This window comes from Megalobrama amblycephala, linkage group LG2, assembly GCF_018812025.1.
Source record: "Megalobrama amblycephala isolate DHTTF-2021 linkage group LG2, ASM1881202v1, whole genome shotgun sequence".
NCBI lineage: Eukaryota > Metazoa > Chordata > Actinopteri > Cypriniformes > Xenocyprididae > Megalobrama > Megalobrama amblycephala.
In genome coordinates, this window is record NC_063045.1 from 44,806,662 (window position 1) to 44,825,511 (window position 18,850).

General features: G+C 37.1%; 3 protein-coding genes across 6 annotated transcripts in view; 2 read left to right on the forward strand and 1 right to left on the reverse strand.

The window, feature by feature from the left end:
• Positions 1-18,850, reverse strand: part of cadm2a (cell adhesion molecule 2a) — a 269,868-nt gene that overhangs the window by 147,564 nt on the left and 103,454 nt on the right. The gene's annotated exons all lie outside the window — the stretch shown is intronic.
• On the forward strand, positions 3,999-9,746 carry LOC125260284 (CD209 antigen-like protein C). 3 transcript variants are annotated; one of them, XM_048178587.1, is made up of 7 exons: positions 3,999-4,128; positions 6,439-6,545; positions 6,652-7,877; positions 8,049-8,279; positions 8,461-8,588; positions 8,731-8,837; positions 9,577-9,746. In XM_048178587.1, exons 3-7 carry the CDS (start codon positions 7,754-7,756, stop codon positions 9,740-9,742), a joined length of 756 nt encoding a protein of 251 aa, XP_048034544.1. In that variant the 5' UTR covers positions 3,999-4,128; positions 6,439-6,545; positions 6,652-7,753; the 3' UTR covers positions 9,743-9,746. The 3 variants fall into 3 exon arrangements, with proteins under 3 accessions (XP_048034544.1, XP_048034553.1, XP_048034563.1); XM_048178596.1 differs by having other exon boundaries at positions 6,439-7,877; XM_048178606.1 differs by lacking the exon at positions 3,999-4,128 and having other exon boundaries at positions 5,406-6,545.
• The window catches only part of LOC125260297 (CD209 antigen-like protein C), a 49,549-nt gene continuing 40,456 nt past the window's right edge, over positions 9,758-18,850 (forward strand). The window contains exons 1-5 of one of the 2 annotated variants that reach the window (XM_048178614.1): positions 9,758-12,433; positions 12,593-12,829; positions 13,042-13,169; positions 13,904-14,010; positions 14,116-15,960. In XM_048178614.1, the coding sequence (XP_048034571.1) occupies positions 12,310-12,433; positions 12,593-12,829; positions 13,042-13,169; positions 13,904-14,010; positions 14,116-14,251 (732 nt within the window). In that variant the 5' untranslated portion in view covers positions 9,758-12,309 and the 3' untranslated portion in view covers positions 14,252-15,960. Of the gene's footprint in view, positions 12,434-12,592; positions 12,830-13,041; positions 13,170-13,903; positions 14,011-14,115; positions 15,961-18,850 lie in introns of those variants that run through there. The other variant, XM_048178621.1, reaches the window with a different exon arrangement.

An 18,850-nucleotide genomic window follows, 5' to 3' on the forward strand; every position in this document is an offset into this window, starting at 1 on the left:
ACTCTTCATTAACTGCAAACCGTTCTATTCGCCGCGGGAGTTTTGCTCGTTCATTCTGGTGAGCGTCTACATTCCTCCGCAAGCGCACGTGAGCTCGGCTTTACAGATACTTGCTGATATGATCACAGAGAGCGAGCAACAACACCCGGACTCTGTTCTCATCATTCTCGGGGACTTTAATAAAGCGGTTCTCTCACGTGAACTTCCAAAATACAGACAGCATGTTACTTGTCCCACCAGAGACAGTAATACACTGGATCACTGTTACACAGCAATAAAGGATGCATATCACTCTGTCCCACGGGCAGCTTTGGGGCTCTCTGATCACTGTCTAGTTCATCTCATACCAACCTACAGGCAGAAACTGAAATCAGCTAAACCTGTAGCAAAGACTGTAAAGAGATGGACCACCGAAACAGAGCGGGCTTTACAAGCCTGTTTCGAATGGACTGATTGGAGTGTTTTTGAAGCTGCTGCCACCGATCTGGACGAGCTCACAGAGACTGTTACATCATATATCAGTTTCTGTGAGGATCTGTGCATTCCTACAAAGACTCATTTATCTTACAACAACGACAAACCCTGGTTCACTGCAAAACTCAGCCAGCTCCGTCAGGCCAAAGAAGATGCTCGCAGAAAAGGGGACAGAGTCTTGTACAAACAGGCCAAATACACACTGGAAAAGGAGATCAGAGTGGCAAAGAGGAATTATTCTGATAAACTTCGGAATCAGTTCTCTTCTAATGACACAGCTTCAGTGTGGAAAGGTCTGAAAGTTATCACCAACTACAAGACACCATCCCCCAGCTCTGTGGAGAATCAACAACTGGCAGACGATCTGAATGGGTTTTATTGCAGGTTTGAAAAATCACCATTCACACCTCCATCAACCCCCCTCTCCCCCACACCTGCAATTCAGTTCAGTGAAGATGACGTGCGCCAGGTCTTCAGAAAGAACAAGAGAAGAAAGGCACCAGGCCCAGACAGCGTTTCACCAGCCTGTCTGAAAACCTGCGCTGACCAGCTGGCCCCCATCTTCACACAGATCTTCAACAGATCACTGGAGCTGTGCGAAGTCCCCTCATGCTTCAAACGCTCCACCATCATCCCCGTCCCAAAGAAACCCAAAATTACTGGACTAAATGACTACAGACCTGTGGCTCTAACGTCTGTGGCCATGAAGTCATTTGAAAGACTGGTTCTGGCTTTTCTGAAGGACATCACTGGACCCTTACTGGACCCCCTGCAGTTTGCTTACCGAGCAAACAGGTCTGTGGATGATGCAGTCAATATGGGACTGCATTATGTTCTCCAGCATCTGGACAGACCAGGGACTTATGTGAGGATCCTGTTTGTGGACTTCAGCTCTGCTTTTAACACCATCGTCCCATCACTCCTCCAGCCTAAACTAACTCAGCTCTCCGTGCCCACCTCTGTCTGTCAGTGGATCACCAGCTTCCTGACAGACAGGCAGCAGCTAGTGAGGCTGGGAAAATTCTCATCCAGCACCCTCACCATCAGCACCGGCGCCCCTCAGGGCTGTGTTCTCTCCCCACTGCTCTTCTCCCTGTACACCAACGACTGCACCTCAAAAGACCCCTCTGTCAAGCTCCTGAAGTTTGCGGATGACACCACACTGATCGGCCTCATCCAGGACGGTGACGAGTCTGCTTACAGACTGGAGGTTGAACAGCTGGCTGTCTGGTGCAGTCTTAACAACCTGGAGCTCAACACGCTCAAGACAGTGGAGATGACCGTGGACTTCAGGAGAAACCCCCCTGCTCTCCCCCACTCACCATCATGAACAGCACTGTGGCAGCAGTGGAGTCATTCAGGTTCCTGGGCACCACCATCTCCCAGGACCTGAAGTGGGACAACCACATCGAGTCCATTGTGAAAAAGGCCCAGCAGAGGTTGTACTTCCTTCGCCAGCTGAGGAAGTTCAACCTACCACAGGAGCTGCTGAAACAGTTCTACTCTGCCATCATCGAATCCATCCTCTGCACTTCAATTACCGTCTGGTTCAGCTCAGCTACCAAATCTGACCTCAGAAGACTACAGAGGGTAGTCCGGTCTGCTGAGCGAATCATTGGCACAACCCTCCCCACTCTCCAAGAACTGTACTTATCCAGAGTGAGAAAAAGGGCAAAGAAGATCACTCTGGACCCCTCACATCCAGCACACTCCCTCTTTGAACTGTTGCCATCCGGTCGACGCTACAGAGCCCTGAGCACCAGAACGACCAGACACAGGAACAGTTTCTTCCCTCAAGCAATCCATCTCATGAACACTTGACAAACACGGAACACATAACACTATTACACATTATTTACTTAAAACACTTATTTATATCTCAATTTGCACACATAATTGTACATACAATTGTCTATAATATATATTTTCTTTTGCTTTTTTTGCACTTTGTCTATCTTGTAAATTTGTATATTATTATTTTATTCTTTTTATTATGTGTCTTGTCTTGTCGCTGTTACTCTGTTGCACTGTGGAGCTTCTGTCACTAAAACAAATTCCTAGTATGTGTAAACAACATACCTGGCAATAAAGCTCTTTCTGATTCTGATTCTGATTCTGATTCTGATCAATGAAGTTCAATTTTGAACTGTGACTCTCTTTGAAAGATTTTAATTAAAGCTAACAAAAATGAATAGATACTGTAACAAATGTATTGCTCATTGTTAGTTCATTTTGGTAAATGCATTAACAAATGTAAACTAATGGGACCTTATTGTAAAGTGTTACCAAAGAGTCATTATTTATCACTGTATGAAACAATTACATATCATTAGTATAAAATTGTTTTATTTAAAATATTTTTCAGATAATTGTTGATTGTTACAGCTAACTAGACATACCAAAAGACAATTCCGTTAAACAAAACAAGAATCAAGAGATTTCACCCCCAAATTACTGACAGTTCCTTTAAAAAATCTGCCTCTAAAAGTCATTAAATATTCACACTGATGGAAGTGCATGTAAATGCAGCTGCTGCTAAAATCATCAGTTGATCAGCTGTCTGGACTTTTGATATGCGTTCACACATTTATTAATGGCCATTATGTTTTTAAGGAGATATATATGCAGTTGATCTCAAAACCTGAAGGAAGTGAAAGAATGATTGTATGATAATATATGCATTTTAACCTCATTTCACACAAACAGCATTGTTGAAGTTGAATTTGCTTTCTGAATAAATACTGACTACACAAACACAGATGAGGAGCACAACACAATCCACTCCAGGAGTGAAACTAGTACTAGTTTTTCCAGCATCTTGGTGACACCGAAGCTATAGAAAAATACAGAAAAGGGTACAAAATGCACAGAGAAGATGGAAAAAGGGCTGATGATGTCTATGAAAATATTGATGTTTTAGCTGGTACATTTGGAAAAGAGATCAAGGATCGTAATGCAATGAGAATCCAGTCATCTGAACTCACAGGTACTGATATTAATCATGAATACATTTCATCAAACAATAGCACAAACTGGATCAATAATGACTTGAAGGCAGAAGCGCTTGATCAGTTTGCATGTTTTCAACTGATGTGTGCGATGTTAAATGGATAAACAGAATAACATGATGTTTGTTATTCTACAGGAAGTGTTGGTGTGAAGATCAGAAGCTCCAGAGCAGCTCCAGTGTGTTTGGTTCTGCTGTGTGTTCTTCTGCTGACTGCAGTCATAGTGCTGGGCGTCATGTTCACTCAAGAGAGACTAATCAACAACAGCAACTTCACAGAAGAGAGAATCCAGCTACAAACCAAAATCATCAACCTAATTCAACTAAACGTACAGTTAAATCAAGAGAAAAATGAAATGACAAAGTTGTTTCAAGGTAATACTGATCTATATTAAACCACATAAAATTATGTGAGGTAGTATATGTTTATATAGTATACATGTAAAAACTATGATTGTTTTTTGTGGGTGTTGTGAATGAGAAGAAGCTATTAACCAGTTGAGCTGGTTCTGTTTACAGAGGGATGGACTTACTATCAATCCAGTAATTACTATGTGTCCAATGAGAGGAAGAGCTGGACTGAGAGCAGAAGATACTGTACAGAGAGAGGAGCAGATCTGGTCATCATAAACAACACAGAGGAACAAGTAAGTGAAAGATTATCTACTTACAGGGGTGGATTTAGTGATTTACGGACTCAGGCGGACTTACGGAACGAACACGGCGCCAGTTTCGTTTTTTTCCGTAAGTAGAATAGGGAAGGCGTAGGACACACGGCGTAAGCTTTTTGAAGAATGCGGAAAGCGGAAATTTTCAGCTCAAAATACCCCATAGATTTTTTTTAATTAATTTTTTTAACTGCCTATTTTGGGGCATCATTAACTATGCACTGATTTTTTTCAGCGCGCCGCCCCTTTAATTCGCGTGCTCCCTGCCACACGAGCTCTCGATTATATTACAGCCCATTTACAAAGTTCACACAGCTAATATAACCCTCAAATGGATCTTTACAAGATGTTCGTCATGCATGCTGTATGCATGCTTCGAATTATGTGAGTAAAGTATTTATTTTGATGTTTATATTTGATTCTCTATGAGTTTGAGGCTATATACTCTGTGGCTAATGGCTAATGCTACACTGTTGGAGAGATTTATAAAGAATGAAGATGTGTTTATGAATTATACAGACTGCAAGTGTTTAAAAATGAATATAGTGACGGCTCTTGTCTCCGTAAATACAGTAAGAAACGATGGTAACTTTAACCTCATTTAACAGTACATTAGCAACATGCTAACGAAACATTTAGATAGACAATTTACAAATATCACTAAAAATATCATGCTATCGTGGATCATGTCAGTTATCATTGCTCCATCTGCCATTTTTGCTGTTGTTCTTGCTTGCTTACCTAGTCTGTTGATTCACCTGTGCAGATCCAGACGTTACTGGCTGCCCTTGTCTAATGCCTTTCATAATGTTGGGAACATGGGCTGGCATATGCAAATATTGGGGCGTACACCCCGACAGTTACGTAACAGTCGGTGTTATGTTGAGATCCGCGTGTTTTCCGGAAGTCTTTTAAACAAATGAGATTTACATAAGAAAGAGAAAGCAATGGAGTTTGAAACTCAATGTATGTCTTTTCCATGTACTGAACTCTTGTTATTCAACTATGCCAAGGTAAATTCAAATTTTGAATCTAGGGCACCTTTAATATGCTTTTTTTAAAAGGTTTTAAAGTTTAAAAAAAATAAAAATAAAATCACAAGTGGGTTATAACTGGTGTGTTTTTTATGTCATAGATCAAAACGTGAAAATATTTAGAGGCTTTATTAACCACAGACCTTATTCCAGGCGATTTAGCAAAAACCCATTCAAAAAACCCATAGACGGCGATGGAACCGGAAGTTCTAAAATGTTAACTCGCTTCCGGGTTTTGCCTACAAAAACACGTCATCCCTAAGGTACTCTATGGCTCTCTATGAGAGGGCGCTGCAGTTCCATTTTTCACCACAGATTTACATTGGAAATTTTTGGGGCGCTGTAGAGCTAGGGTGGGCTCTGAGACCGGCTTCCCTGCTTAGTATCATGAATACATGCCTGCCGAATCCATGCGCTACATTTTAATAGCCTATATCCTGCTCACTTTACAACTTAAAATAGTCTACAAAATCCAAAATATATTTGTTGCAGAATGCTGAACACATTTATAATTTATTATTAATTCAGTGTATACAGTGGTCTAGCCACGATCGGCTAATCTTTTCACTCTTTTTCATATTAATGAGTAATTGTGAATTGTGGGAGTTTAGCTTTATTCTTTGTTATGCTGCGTTTCAATGTCTAATTTCTAAACCTCGTCTTAGAATTCTGATTGCAAATTCTTACTCTTGCATGCTCTATCTCTACGTCTACAAGCAAATATAGACAGGCAAATATAGGCAAATAATAATATTAAAATCTTAATGGTTATAGACAGGCCATACAAGATATGATAGAAAACTAATAAGTAATATATGATTTATATAGGCTTTTTGGTATTTGTCAGGGGCACCATAATTCCCCGGGGCCCTAAGCGGCTGCTTACCTCGCTTATTGGTTAAGTCCGCCCCTGCCTACTTAACCATATCATGGGGATAATTTATAACAGGAAGTAGGCCAAATCTGAGAAAATCTCCCATTGAGGAGAAGAATCATGACATCCAAGAATGTCCCCTATTGTAGAAACAATGAAGGAAATCTAAGAATGCATAATATTTTCTCTGAGGTGATGGTTAGATATTTATAATTAAATGTGTGTGTGTGTGTGTGTGTGTGTGTGTGTGTGTGTGTGTGTGTGTGTGTGTGTGTGTGTGTGTGTGTGTGTGTGTGTGTGTGTGTGTGTGTGTGTGTGTGTGTCATTTGTGAAAGGTCAGCTGAAATGTTTGATATAAATTTAAAGTTTTCACCTTCTTAGGATTTTGTTAGGAAAATATCTTGTGGAACTCAAGTCTGGATTGGTCTGACCAACAGTCTCGTGGAGAACACATGGAAATGGGTTGATGGCACTAATGTGACTTCTGGGTGAGAGATTACTGAATATAACTAATTTTAACTAATAATTGATTCTCACAGTCAGTCAGTATCATATCACACAGAAAGCAGCACTAAACATCTAATACTGATCTAGTTTCAGGTTCTGGTGGTGTGGAGAACCAAAGGGATATATAAAAGAGAGCTGTTCAATCACTTATTCATTCGGATGGGCTGTTTATCACTGCACTAGCCTTTTTCAATGGATCTGTGAAAATAAAAAATAAAATGATATGCAATATGGTTATTTTGAACATAAACATGCAGGATCACTTAAACATCAGGATTTTTTGAGTCATTTTGACATTTTCTCTAACTATATACTCTCTATAATGTAAAGTAATTTTTATTATTACAGCTTTGAAGCGTTTAACTTGCATGTTAATCATATTTGTCATTTTGCTCTCATCCCTGTAACTCCTATTTGAATAAGTAAACAAATAACAGTATGAACAGAAGCAGCAGTGAGTTTACAGCTTCTGTGTTTTCTTCTGATAACTGCGTTCACACAACAGCAGAATACAGTTGTCAGTCCTGTTTTAGAGAGCTAAATATGGTTCTGTTCACACAGTCTGGATATGAAACCAAAGTGACTCCCTTTCAGGACTACAACTGAATTTTGTGAGTAAATTTATTAAACAGGAAGATTCTAACTTAGCAAGAAACAAGGAAGAATGCCATGTCAATGAGAAGCAACTTGCCTTAGTAATGTCAAGCAACCAGCAAAAATGCTCTAAAAACCAGATCGAAACCTTTATCTTAATTAGGTGTTCTTCATCTTCCAATTAAAGGAATATCCCTGATTCAAAACTCAAATACAAATTCAACTGAAAAAATTTGTGAAGTGTTGATTACCACGAAAATAACTAAATAAATTAATAATAATAAAAAATAGACTTTATATATAAAGACACTGAGAAATTCTGTGATAATAAAAGCATTTAAAGTAACACAATCCACATTGTTGAAATAAATCTTTCCAGTAACCTTCGGTGGTCAGTTAAAGTTCCTTTTTTCATGAACACTTGAAACATTTCCATAAAACAGTTCCTTTTGCATAAATGCTACACAAACACAGATGAGGAACAAAACACAGTCCATTCCAGGAGAGAAACTAGTACTAGTTTGTTGGCATCTTGACGACACCGAACCTATCTGAAAGTATAAATGAAAATATAGAAAAGGGAAAAACTAGGAAAATGTACAGAGAAGATGGAAAAAGCATTGATAATATATATGAAAATTATGATGTTACAAGAGGTGAATTTGGAAAAGATATCGCGGACCATAATGCAATGAGAATCCAGTCATCTGAACTCACAGGTACAGTACTGCAATTAATTACAAATATTTCATCACACAGCATAATAGCACAAATTTGATCAATAATGACTTAAAGGCACAAACAATTGATCAGTTTCCATGCTTTCAGTTGATGTATGCTGTGTTAAGTGGATGGATAAAGAGAATAAAATGATATTTGTTATTCTACAGAAAGTGATTCTGTGAAGATCAGAAGCTCCAGAGCAGCTCCAGTGTGTTTGGTTCTGCTGTGTGTTCTTCTGCTGACTGCAGTCATAGTGCTGGGTGTAATGTTCTCTCAAGAGAGACAACAGTTCACATCCAAGAATGAAAACCTGACCAGTGAGAGAGACCAGCTAATATTCAAAAACAAAAATCTCACCAATAAGAGAGACCAGCTAAGAAATGAACTTCAGATTTGTGGTAACGTTTCTTTAGTGTATGCAGTTATTTGCTATACAGCAGAATTTTTAAAGCACAATGGGGTTGGATTGTGCTCTTCGTTACTTTCAGTGTACATAATCTATCTGAACTATCTGTTATAAGTTACAAACAGATGAGTGTAAATGGGGAAAAAAAGCAGTTGAACTTGTTCTGTTAACAGCTGGATGGACTTTCTTTCAAACCAGTTTTTATTATATGCCGAATGAAACAAAGAACTGGATTGAGAGCAGAAGATACTGTACAGAGAGACGAGCAGATCTGATCATCATAAACAACAGAGAGGAACAAGTGAGTGTGTGTGTGTGTGTGTGTCTGTGTGTGTGTGTGTGTGTGTGTGTGTGTGTTTGTAGCAGCTAAATGGGAGATGGTCAGATGAAATGTGTCTATTGTCTGTTTATGATATAAATGTATAACTGTTTCATCTGCTCAGGATTTTGTTAAGAACATGTCTGGTGCTGCTCTAGTCTGGATTGGCCTTACTGACAGTGATGTGGAGGGCAGATGGAAATGGGCTGATGGCACCAACATGACCTCTGGGTGAGAAATCACTGAACTGAAATGGTTAATATCTAATAAAAGATTCTGAAGCCTCGTTTACACTGCACGCGTGTGCGTTGCATTACGGCTTCGGCAAGGTTTTGTTCCGTCTTCTGAGCGGTGTCAACTCACACCAGAAGCATTTCAGAAGCGAAGCGGCTGGATTCCCGAGATCATGAGATTTGTATGTCTGACGTTTTTTTCATTGATTTTTTCGTGTTTTTAATGGCTAAATGGTTATATTTTGTTTGGTTTGATTGTGTTTATTGCTATGACATACTTTATTTTGCTGTAGCCACACAGATGAAGTTAACACACTTAAAATTCCAGTTATGGACAACAAAAACAAAGAAATTTCAAGTTTTTAAACTTCGAATCTCTTGTCATCAGTTTCTGGCATCGTAGTGATGTGAAATATGAGCAGGAGTTTACTCAGGGTGATTATTTTGACTTTATTTTGTATTTGAGCTGCGCGTCTTGGATGCGGCGTCCATCAAAAATAGGCGAGGTGCCTATATTTAGCGAAGTGATGCGACGAGCCGCTTCTGGGACGCTTCTCAAACGCACCGTGGCGTGGCTGGTGTAAACACGAGCATTGACTAGAGTGGTCGCGTATCAGCTCCAGTAGCCGCGTCGCAGCCGTAACGCGCCGCACACGCGTGCAGTGTAAACGAGGCTTAACAGTATCATATCACACAGAAAGCAGCACTGAACATATAATGCTCATCTGTATTTTCAGGTTCTGGGCGCTTAGAGAGCCTAATGGAGGTAGAGCAGAGAACTGTGTTGTGACTGTGTCTAAATTGCCAGAGTGGCCTGGTTTAGTAGGGTGGATTGATGTTGCATGTAATTTACCTTTTCAATGGATCTGTGAGAAGAATATTTCACAACTCATAATGCCATAGGAACATCACACACTTTTTTTCAAGTTTAACAGTACAAACTTTTTGTATTAATTGGTCATCTAGTCTTTCCTGACAGTCTAGTCTTGTATTTAGATTTTTTCTAGTTTTTCTGTTCCTGTTCTTTTTTTTTTTTTTTTTTTTCAATCTAGTCAAGTTCCATTCTTTATTTTTGCTTTAGTTCTCCCAAGCCTTATTTTTGGATTCTCTTGATTTTGTTGCAATCTAGTCTTTTATTTATTTTCCTCTCTAGTTCCCTGCAAGGTTGTGTTCTTGTTTGTTTCTTTTTTTCTTTTGTTTGCAGTTCCAAATATTTATTTCTTAATTTTTCCTTTTGTTGACTACTTTTGCCTCCTTTTGTTTGCAGTTCCAGTTATTTATTAGGGCCCGAGCACCGATGGTGTGAGGACCCTATTGGAATTGCTCAGCCAAAATTTTTAAACATCTATTTGTTTTAAATACACACATCTACTCATCCATTATTATTAAAACTTATTAAAAAGTTCCATATTTTGTAAGTAATCAAGATTATGACAGAACACAAATGGTTATGTAGAAATTATATATTTGCCAAACCCCCCCCCAAAAAAACAGAACTCTTCTTTTTTTCTAACAATGAGATGTATCAAATTGAACATATTTAAAACAGAGCGTAGCTCAAATAGCTCGACTTACACTAACTCCGCCCATCATTGTCTGGTTGGACTAGACAAGGGTTGTCACATTTCAGCTTATATAAAACTACTGTTGTGTAATTTTAGCTGCATCTGAAATGGATTATACTGACATTAACTGAGAAGTCAAAGTAAACTGCACTCTTTCAAGGATGTGCATTTAGTGCATGGATTGAGCAAGGTAAGTGTTTGAAACAGTCTACATGCACAGTTCAGTTAAATAATAAAGTTTACTACCTTTAAAGTGCCCCTATTATGCTATTTTAAAGGTTCCTAATTTTGTTTTGGAGGTATCCTACAACAGGTTTACATGCATCAAAGGTCAAAACACGACTCGTCCCAAGAATCAGTCTCTCTAAAATCTCTGCTCTGATTGGCCAGATGGCCCAGTCTGTTGCGATCTGTCTACTGCTTACAGCACATGTCGGAATTGAAACGCTTATTACCACAGCTGAACTTCAGCTCCAGAGACTTCTAAAAGTTTAGCAATTGTACACACTGTAAAGAGAGTAATGATGGCGTCAATTTTACTATATCAACCCGAGCGCGAGTCCGATGATGAAACATTGGAAAAATTAGTTATTCAACCCAAACCTCCATCACAAGGATGACTTGAGCAGGACGTTTCTCAGTGATATGCTACTAAGTTTGATGTACATTATGTTGCAACTGTAATTCCACACCATCAACATTAGCAAGTGTATGTTCATCAACAAACCGCTGTGTATATTTTTTAATTTATTGCACTGCACATATGGGAACTGTATTACTACCTGTATTACTACCTGTATTACTACCTTCTTTTGTCATTTTAGTAGTTGCTAAATAGCAAGAATACAATCGGGTTAGTGTTCTAGGTATCTGTATGCCAAGTGTAATTCTAGTGCACATAGTATTCACAGCATGGAAAGCGTCTACAAAATAAATTCAAATGTACAGCTTATTTACAATGTAAAATGTAAGGAATGCACAAATGTTTAGCTGTTATATGAAAAAAGTGTGCTGGAATGTGTCAGTTCTCAGTTTATGATATAATTGTTTCAACTGAATCCTCAGAATTTTGTTAAAAACTTATCTAACGCATCTGCAATTATTTTTAAATGACTCTATATATTATAATAAATATTAAGTACATTTTATTTATATAGCATATTTAAACATATTTGCTGACCATTGTGCTGAATAGAGTAAGGAAAATGTAAATAGAAAAAAAAGAAAAAAAAAAAAGAGAAAACAGACAATAAAACAAAATTAAAATTAGATTAAAACACCTGGGAATAGAGATACGCTTTCAACCTCTTTTTAAAAATGATAATAGAAGGTGCAAGGCGGATGTGCAGTGGCAACTGATTCCATAAACAAGGGGAAGCAAATGAAAAAGAAAATTATTTTTCACTCCCAAAATTACCGACAGTTCCTTTAAAGAATCCTCCTCTAAAAGTCACCAAAAATTCACACTGATGGAAGTGCATGTAAATGCAGTTATTGCTAAAATCATCAGCTGTTCAACTCTCTGGACTTTTCTTATGGCAACAGCCTGAAAAATCATATGGACATTCAAAATGAATTAACCCTTGAAAGCTTTACATATAAACTGTGGAAAAGATTGTGCTTTCACATGTTTATTAATGGCCATTGTGTTTTTGAGGAAATACATTAGCGGTTGATCTCAATACCTGAAGGAAGTGAAGGAGTGATTGTATGATAATATATGCATTTTAACCTCATTTCACACAAACAACATTGTTGAAGTTGAATTTCCTTTCTGAATAAATTAAATACTGGCCACAAAAATGCAGATGAGGAACAAAACACATTCCACTCCAGGAGTGAAACTAGTTTTAGTTTAGTCTTGGTGACATCGAAGCTATAGAAAAATACAGAAAAGGGTACAAAATGCACAGAGAAGATGGAAAAAGGGCTGATGATGTCTACGAAAATATTGATGTTTTAGCTGGTACATTTGGAAAAGAGATCAAGGATCGTAATGCAATGAGAATCCAGTCATCTGAACTCACAGGTACTGATATTAATCATGAATACATTTCATCAAACAATAGCACAAACTGGATCAATAATGACTTGAAGGCAGAAGCGCTTGCTCAGTTCACACATTTTCAACTGATGTGTGCGATGTTAAATGGATAAACAGAATAACATGATGTTTGTTATTCTACAGGAAGTGTTGGTGTGAAGATCAGAAGCTCCAGAGCAGCTCCAGTGTGTTTGGTTCTGCTGTGTGTTCTTCTGCTGACTGCAGTCATAGTGCTGGGCGTCATGTTCACTCAAGAGAGACTAATCAACAACAGCAACTTCACAGAAGAGAGAATCCAGCTACAAACCAAAATCATCAACCTAATTCAACTAAACGTACAGTTAAATCAAGAGAAAAATGAACTGACAAAGTTGTTTCAAGGTAATATTGATCTATATTAAAATCACATTAATATTTAATGTTAGATAGTATAGGTTTATATACTATACATGTAAAAACAATAAGATTTTGTGTGTGTGTGTGTGTGTGTGTGTGTGTGTGTGTGTGTGTGTGTGTGTGTGTGTGTGTGTGTGTGTGTGTGTGTGTTGTGAATGAGAATAAAGAGCTAGGAGTTGAGCTGTTTGTGTTTACAGAGGGATGGACTTACTATCAATCCAGTTTTTACTACATTTCCAATGATACAAAGAACTGGACTGAGAGCAGAAGATACTGTACAAAGAGAGGAGCAGATCTTGTCAGCATAAACAACAGAGAGGAACAAGTGAGTATATTACCTATATTAACCATATTTTGGGGATAAATTATAACCAGAAGTGAGCTAAATCTGACAAAACCTCTTTGTAAGGACAAAGAATGTCCCTCATTGTAGAGAAAATCTGAAAAAAAAAAAAAAAGGCAGCGGTTATTTGCATTAAGTGCAAATAGCAATTAGATTCTATTTACATTAAGTGAAAATAGCATATTTTCTTAGCGATAGATGTTATTTATAAAAAGTGAAAATAGCAATATATTTTATTTACACTAAATGACAATAGCAGCATTTTCTTAGCAATATGGTATTTACACTTGTTGAAAATAGCGATAAAAGTATAACAGATAAACGATAAAGCGATAAACAGTAATTAGATGCTATACTTTATACTGGCAGATACTATTTGCACCTCAGTATTTTTGTACATTAATAGGATGCAATAAATAGAGTGTAAATGATTATATTTGTTAAAATTAATAAACGGATGCAGTTTACAGTTTATTTCCACTCTTTGAACATTATATTGATTTTTATTGAAAATAAATGTGAGCTCGACAAAAGGCGGATTTGAGGTATTTATAATTACTTGTATAGTCTATGGAATGTTCCCATTTAGCTAAGTAAATGTGTGTGTGTGTGTGTGTGTGTGCGTGCGCGTGTGTGTGTGTGTGTGTGTGTGTGTGTGCGTGAGATTTGTGATGGGTCAGTTGAAATGTTTGACAAGTTTGCTTTCACCTTTTCAGGATTTCGTTACAAAAATATCCTGTGGAACTCAAGTCTGGATTGGTCTGACTGACAGTGATGTGGAGGACACATGGAAATGGGTTGATTGCACAAACGTGACCTCTGGGTGAGAAATCACTGACCTAAACTGATTATTGTATAATAAATTAATCTCACAGTCAGTATCATATCACACAGAAAGCAACACTGAACACCTAATGCTCATCTGTAGTTTCAGCTTCTGGAGGTTTGGAGAGCCAAATGGAAGAACATATGAGAACTGTGTTGCCTCTCATTCAAGTGGATGGGCTGATTATCAATGCGCTAACAGCTTTAAATGGATTTGTGAAAAGAAAAATGTAAAATGATATGAAATACATGTTTATTCTAAACATAAACATGCAGGATCACTTAAACATCAGGATCTTTTGAGTCATTTTGACATTTTTCTCTTACAATATACCCATTATAAAGTCATTTTTTATTATTACAGCTTTGAAGGGATTAACTTGCCCGTTGCTCTCATCTCTGTAACTCCAATTAACAAGTATATTTGAATAAATAAACATAACAGGATGAACAGAAGCAACAGCAAGTTTAGAGCTTCTGTGTTTTTTTTTTCTTCTAACTGCGCTCACACAACAGCAATTCAGATTTTTTGACTATATTCGATTTTGTTTGACGACCCGCTTACTACATCTTGTAGTGACCCATATCTGCATTTACACTACATGGGCTTAATGTGAAAAATGCTTAACGTGGCTTAATTGAAGACAGTGATATTAAAAGACCAAATTCTTCATATCAGGGACATGTTTGTGTGCATTTCTTTTTGTGTGATTTCACCAGAATGAAAACATATTTAAAATCAACATATTTCAACGCCAGATTGCCTCTTATTTAACACAGACGGACAAAATTAATACTCTGCTAGTCAACTAGAGATGTTTCACTTGTAATAGATATATCTGTACCGTGACATGTATCATAAACATTTGACATTCAAATGCCATTAACAGGAGAATATACAATCTGTCCGCTTACACGGCAAGCACAAATGCACATATCAGATTCATATTAGATTTATTTCCACATATGATTGAATGAGGCCTCAAACGGATCTGAGAATATCAGAATCCATTTGTTTTTTTCCTGCTTACACATTCGTGGGTCACATCCGTGCCACATGGGAGGAAATAAAATCAGAATTGGGTCACTTGAGATATGCAGTGTAAATGTGGCCTTTTTAATTTAAGTAAATTCATTAAGCAGGGGCAGTCACATGATGTTGTGTTCACACAGCATCATTTTCAACTAAAAACGGAAAACCTTTTGTGCATTTTGGCAGTTCATTTACATGACAACGGTGTTTTGATGGCCTGAAAATGCAAACTTTTGAAAACGGGTTTCAAAGTGGAAGTTTTTAAAAACTATACTGTTATCATCTCTGTGTAAACAGCAAAAATATGAACATTGGGGCACGCACATGCATATTATGTGTTTAGTATATCCACCTTATTTTTCAATGCAGAAATAAGGTGTTTTCTGTGAATGTGTGAGACTTCCGATTTATTAGCCGCCATAAGAAAAGAATGAGAAGAATTTTAAATTGCAGTAAACTGTAAAAATAAGGCGAGTGCTCTGTAAAAGAATGCGTATGCAGAAAAGTTTTGATAAAATTGCCATGTGTACAAAGAAAAAAACTTTTCTGCTTTTAGTACATAATTGTTGTTGTGTAATCATACCCTAAATAAGCAAGAAACAAAGAAGAACACCATGTCAATGAGAAGCAACTTGCCCTAGCAATGTCAAGAATCCAGATCGTTCAAATACTCTAGTAACCAGACTGAAAACCCTTGTCTTTATTATTTACTTCTGCTAATGTCAGCTGTTATTCATGTTATTCATCTTTCAAATAAAGGAATATTACGGGTTCAAAACAAACTTAGCTCAAATTCAATTGATGGAATTTGTGGCATAATGTAGATATACGAAATAAAGACTTCACATATAAAGACACTGAGTGATTCTGTGATAATAAATGCATTTGAATAAACAAAATTTCCAGTGACCTTCTGTGGTGAGTTGAAGTTTCTTTATGGAATATGCATTAAATACTTGAAACATTTCCACACATAAACACACACACAAAAAAATAGTTCACTTAAATATGCCGCTGTTGGCAGCTTCAGAGTTCCTACTGCCGGTGCGAATGCAACTACAAAATGGCTCAGGGGGGGAAATGAGTTATCGGGAGCTATCCTAGTGGCTAGTTCCTATAACTGAGTTCTTAGAACTACCCAGTGCGAAAGCCCCTTATGTGAAGATCAGAAGCTCTAGAACAGCTCCAGTGTGTTTGGTGCTGCTGTGTGTTCTTCTGCTGACCTCAATCATAGTGCTGCATGTCAAGTTGACTCAAGAGAGAAACAGCTCATAATCATGAATGAGAATCTGACTAAAGAGCATTAGACCAGCTTGAATGGGATAAACATGATCTTCAGATGAGTCTTGGTAAAATGGGTGAGTTTTTTTGGCTATTTTAGTAGTTGCTACAATGCAGAAATATGATCTGGTTAGTATTCATAGGTATTTGTATGTAAATGTTAGGATCATTAATAACTATTTATGGAATTCATAGATGATTTAAGGTGTGTAGGTACAATCCCTATGAATACTAATGAGATTGTCTTCAATGATTGTCTTCATTGTACATTCTATAACATGACTCACTTCTGTTGCCAAGAATGCACACATACAACACTCAACCAAAAATGTAGAGTGGCTTACATGCATTGTAAACTGAATTTTAAAAACTATGGATTTCATATTTTCTGCAGGTAGAACTGAAACATGACAAGTAATGCAGTTTTCATAATGCCATCAGCTGTTAGTATTTTGACAGTCATTGCACTATGATTGACTATATGTTCATGTTGGATAGAAAACTAGTGCTGTGTTTTGACAGAACGACTCTATTTTGAATCAGGTGTGCTGTGTTTTGATAGAGTTAGTATGTGTTGAAAAAGGTATTTAGCATTTTGAAATGTAGAGTTTGTGTTTATTTAACAAAATATGGTTTTGGGCAGAAAATTAACTATTTGGCTAATTGTGTGATGTAGGTGTGTTGCTGTGTTAAAAGTTTAGAAAAAGTACTTTAAGTATTGGTGAACGCTTGTTAGCAATTGAAAAAAACTGTAATGATCCCGACTGTTGTGTCACAGTCGGTGTTATGTTGAGATTCACCTGTTTTTCAGTGGTCTTTTGCATGAACGAGATTTACATAAGGAGGAGGAAACAATGATGTTTGAGACTCACTGTATGTCATTTCCGTGTACAGAACTCTTATTCAACTATGCCAAGATAAATTCAATTTTACAATCTAGAGCACCCTTTTAAGTGACTAAGAGATAATATGACCTATTAACACTAAACATTGCAGATGATTAAGACAAGTTAAAGGACTGTTTGAAGGAGATTGAAAAAGTGCTAATAGTTGAACTGTGAGAAATCACTAAACTGATCATTATCTAAAAATTACTTTCACTGTCTGTATCATATTATACAGAAAGCAGCACTGAACATCTAATGCTGATCTGTTGATGCAGGTTCTGGGTGTCTAGAAAGCCTAATAGTTACAAGGGCAAACATGAAGATTGTGCTATTTCTGATGGGTTGATTATCCATGTAATTGTACACTAAAATGGATCTGTGGGAATGACTTATTTCAATAAATATGTGTGCATATAGCAGATTATGAAGACCTACATTAACCTGTGAATATTTTTCATGTAACTGTTTGAAAGGCACTTTGCTTTATAATGCAATATTAAAGCTTTAGAATTACACCAGCACAACACAAATGTTTTATGTACTCAAATGACATACATATCCAACAAATGTATCAATAATTGATATAAATCTACAATAAAAGTGTGTATTCATGAGTTTAAGTTTTGCTACAATGTTTCTAATTTATTATATATAATATATTTCATGTAGTTACTAGTAACCTTTTCACGCCTACTTCTTCAGAGAGAGTATTTGTCCATGTAAATGTACTGCAGCTATGTCTTCCATTACAACTCACCGTTTAATAATGATTAAACGGAAATTTGGGGGTCAACGTATATTACAACCTTTCAGAAATGTCAGTTTTGGAAAGTTTGCCGATAACATTTTGAATAAATTAAACAGTGGCGGCTTACAGGTATAATTATTAATCTTCTATGAGTACAAGCCCCTGTGTGACATTCCATGGTGAGCTGAACTTCCTGTACCAATACATACAAATACTTGAAACTTTTCCACACATCATGACTCATATCAGGAATATAATAAGGTCCACCTCAGAGCTGCTAGTATTAGGCAGGTATCGTCTTTATTTGTTATTAGTTGGTAATAATAATAAAAATAAAAAAGACTGTATTTTAGAACACTCTCACCTTCACTGGAACCTTCTGAAAGTAAATAAAGGTATGACTCAGAAAATGGACAGAGGAGCGAAACAAATGAAGACTGATGATATCTATGAAAATTCTGATGCCATAAGAGGTAAAAACAATTTAGACAGAGGACACTCGATTGCAGTGAGACTCCAGCCACCTGGACTTACAGGTACAGAGTTTAATCATTAACACTTTTCCTAATGAAAAATAATAGCACAAATTAATTCACAAATATCTGAAGGCACAAGCAGAACTTTTAAAAATAAAGTTTTCAAATAAGGTATGTACTTGTGGTTTAGAATGCTAAGACAGACATTCAAATCAAATTTTTTATTTTCAGGATGTAATTCTAGAAGCTCCAGAGCAGCTCTAGTGTGTTTGGTTCTGCTGTGTGTTCTTCTGCTGACTGCAGTCATAGTGCTGGGCATCATGTTCACTCAAGAGAGACAACAACTCATTTTCATGAATGAGAATCTGACTAGAGAGAGAGACCAGCTACTAATCAAGATTTCGAACCTCACA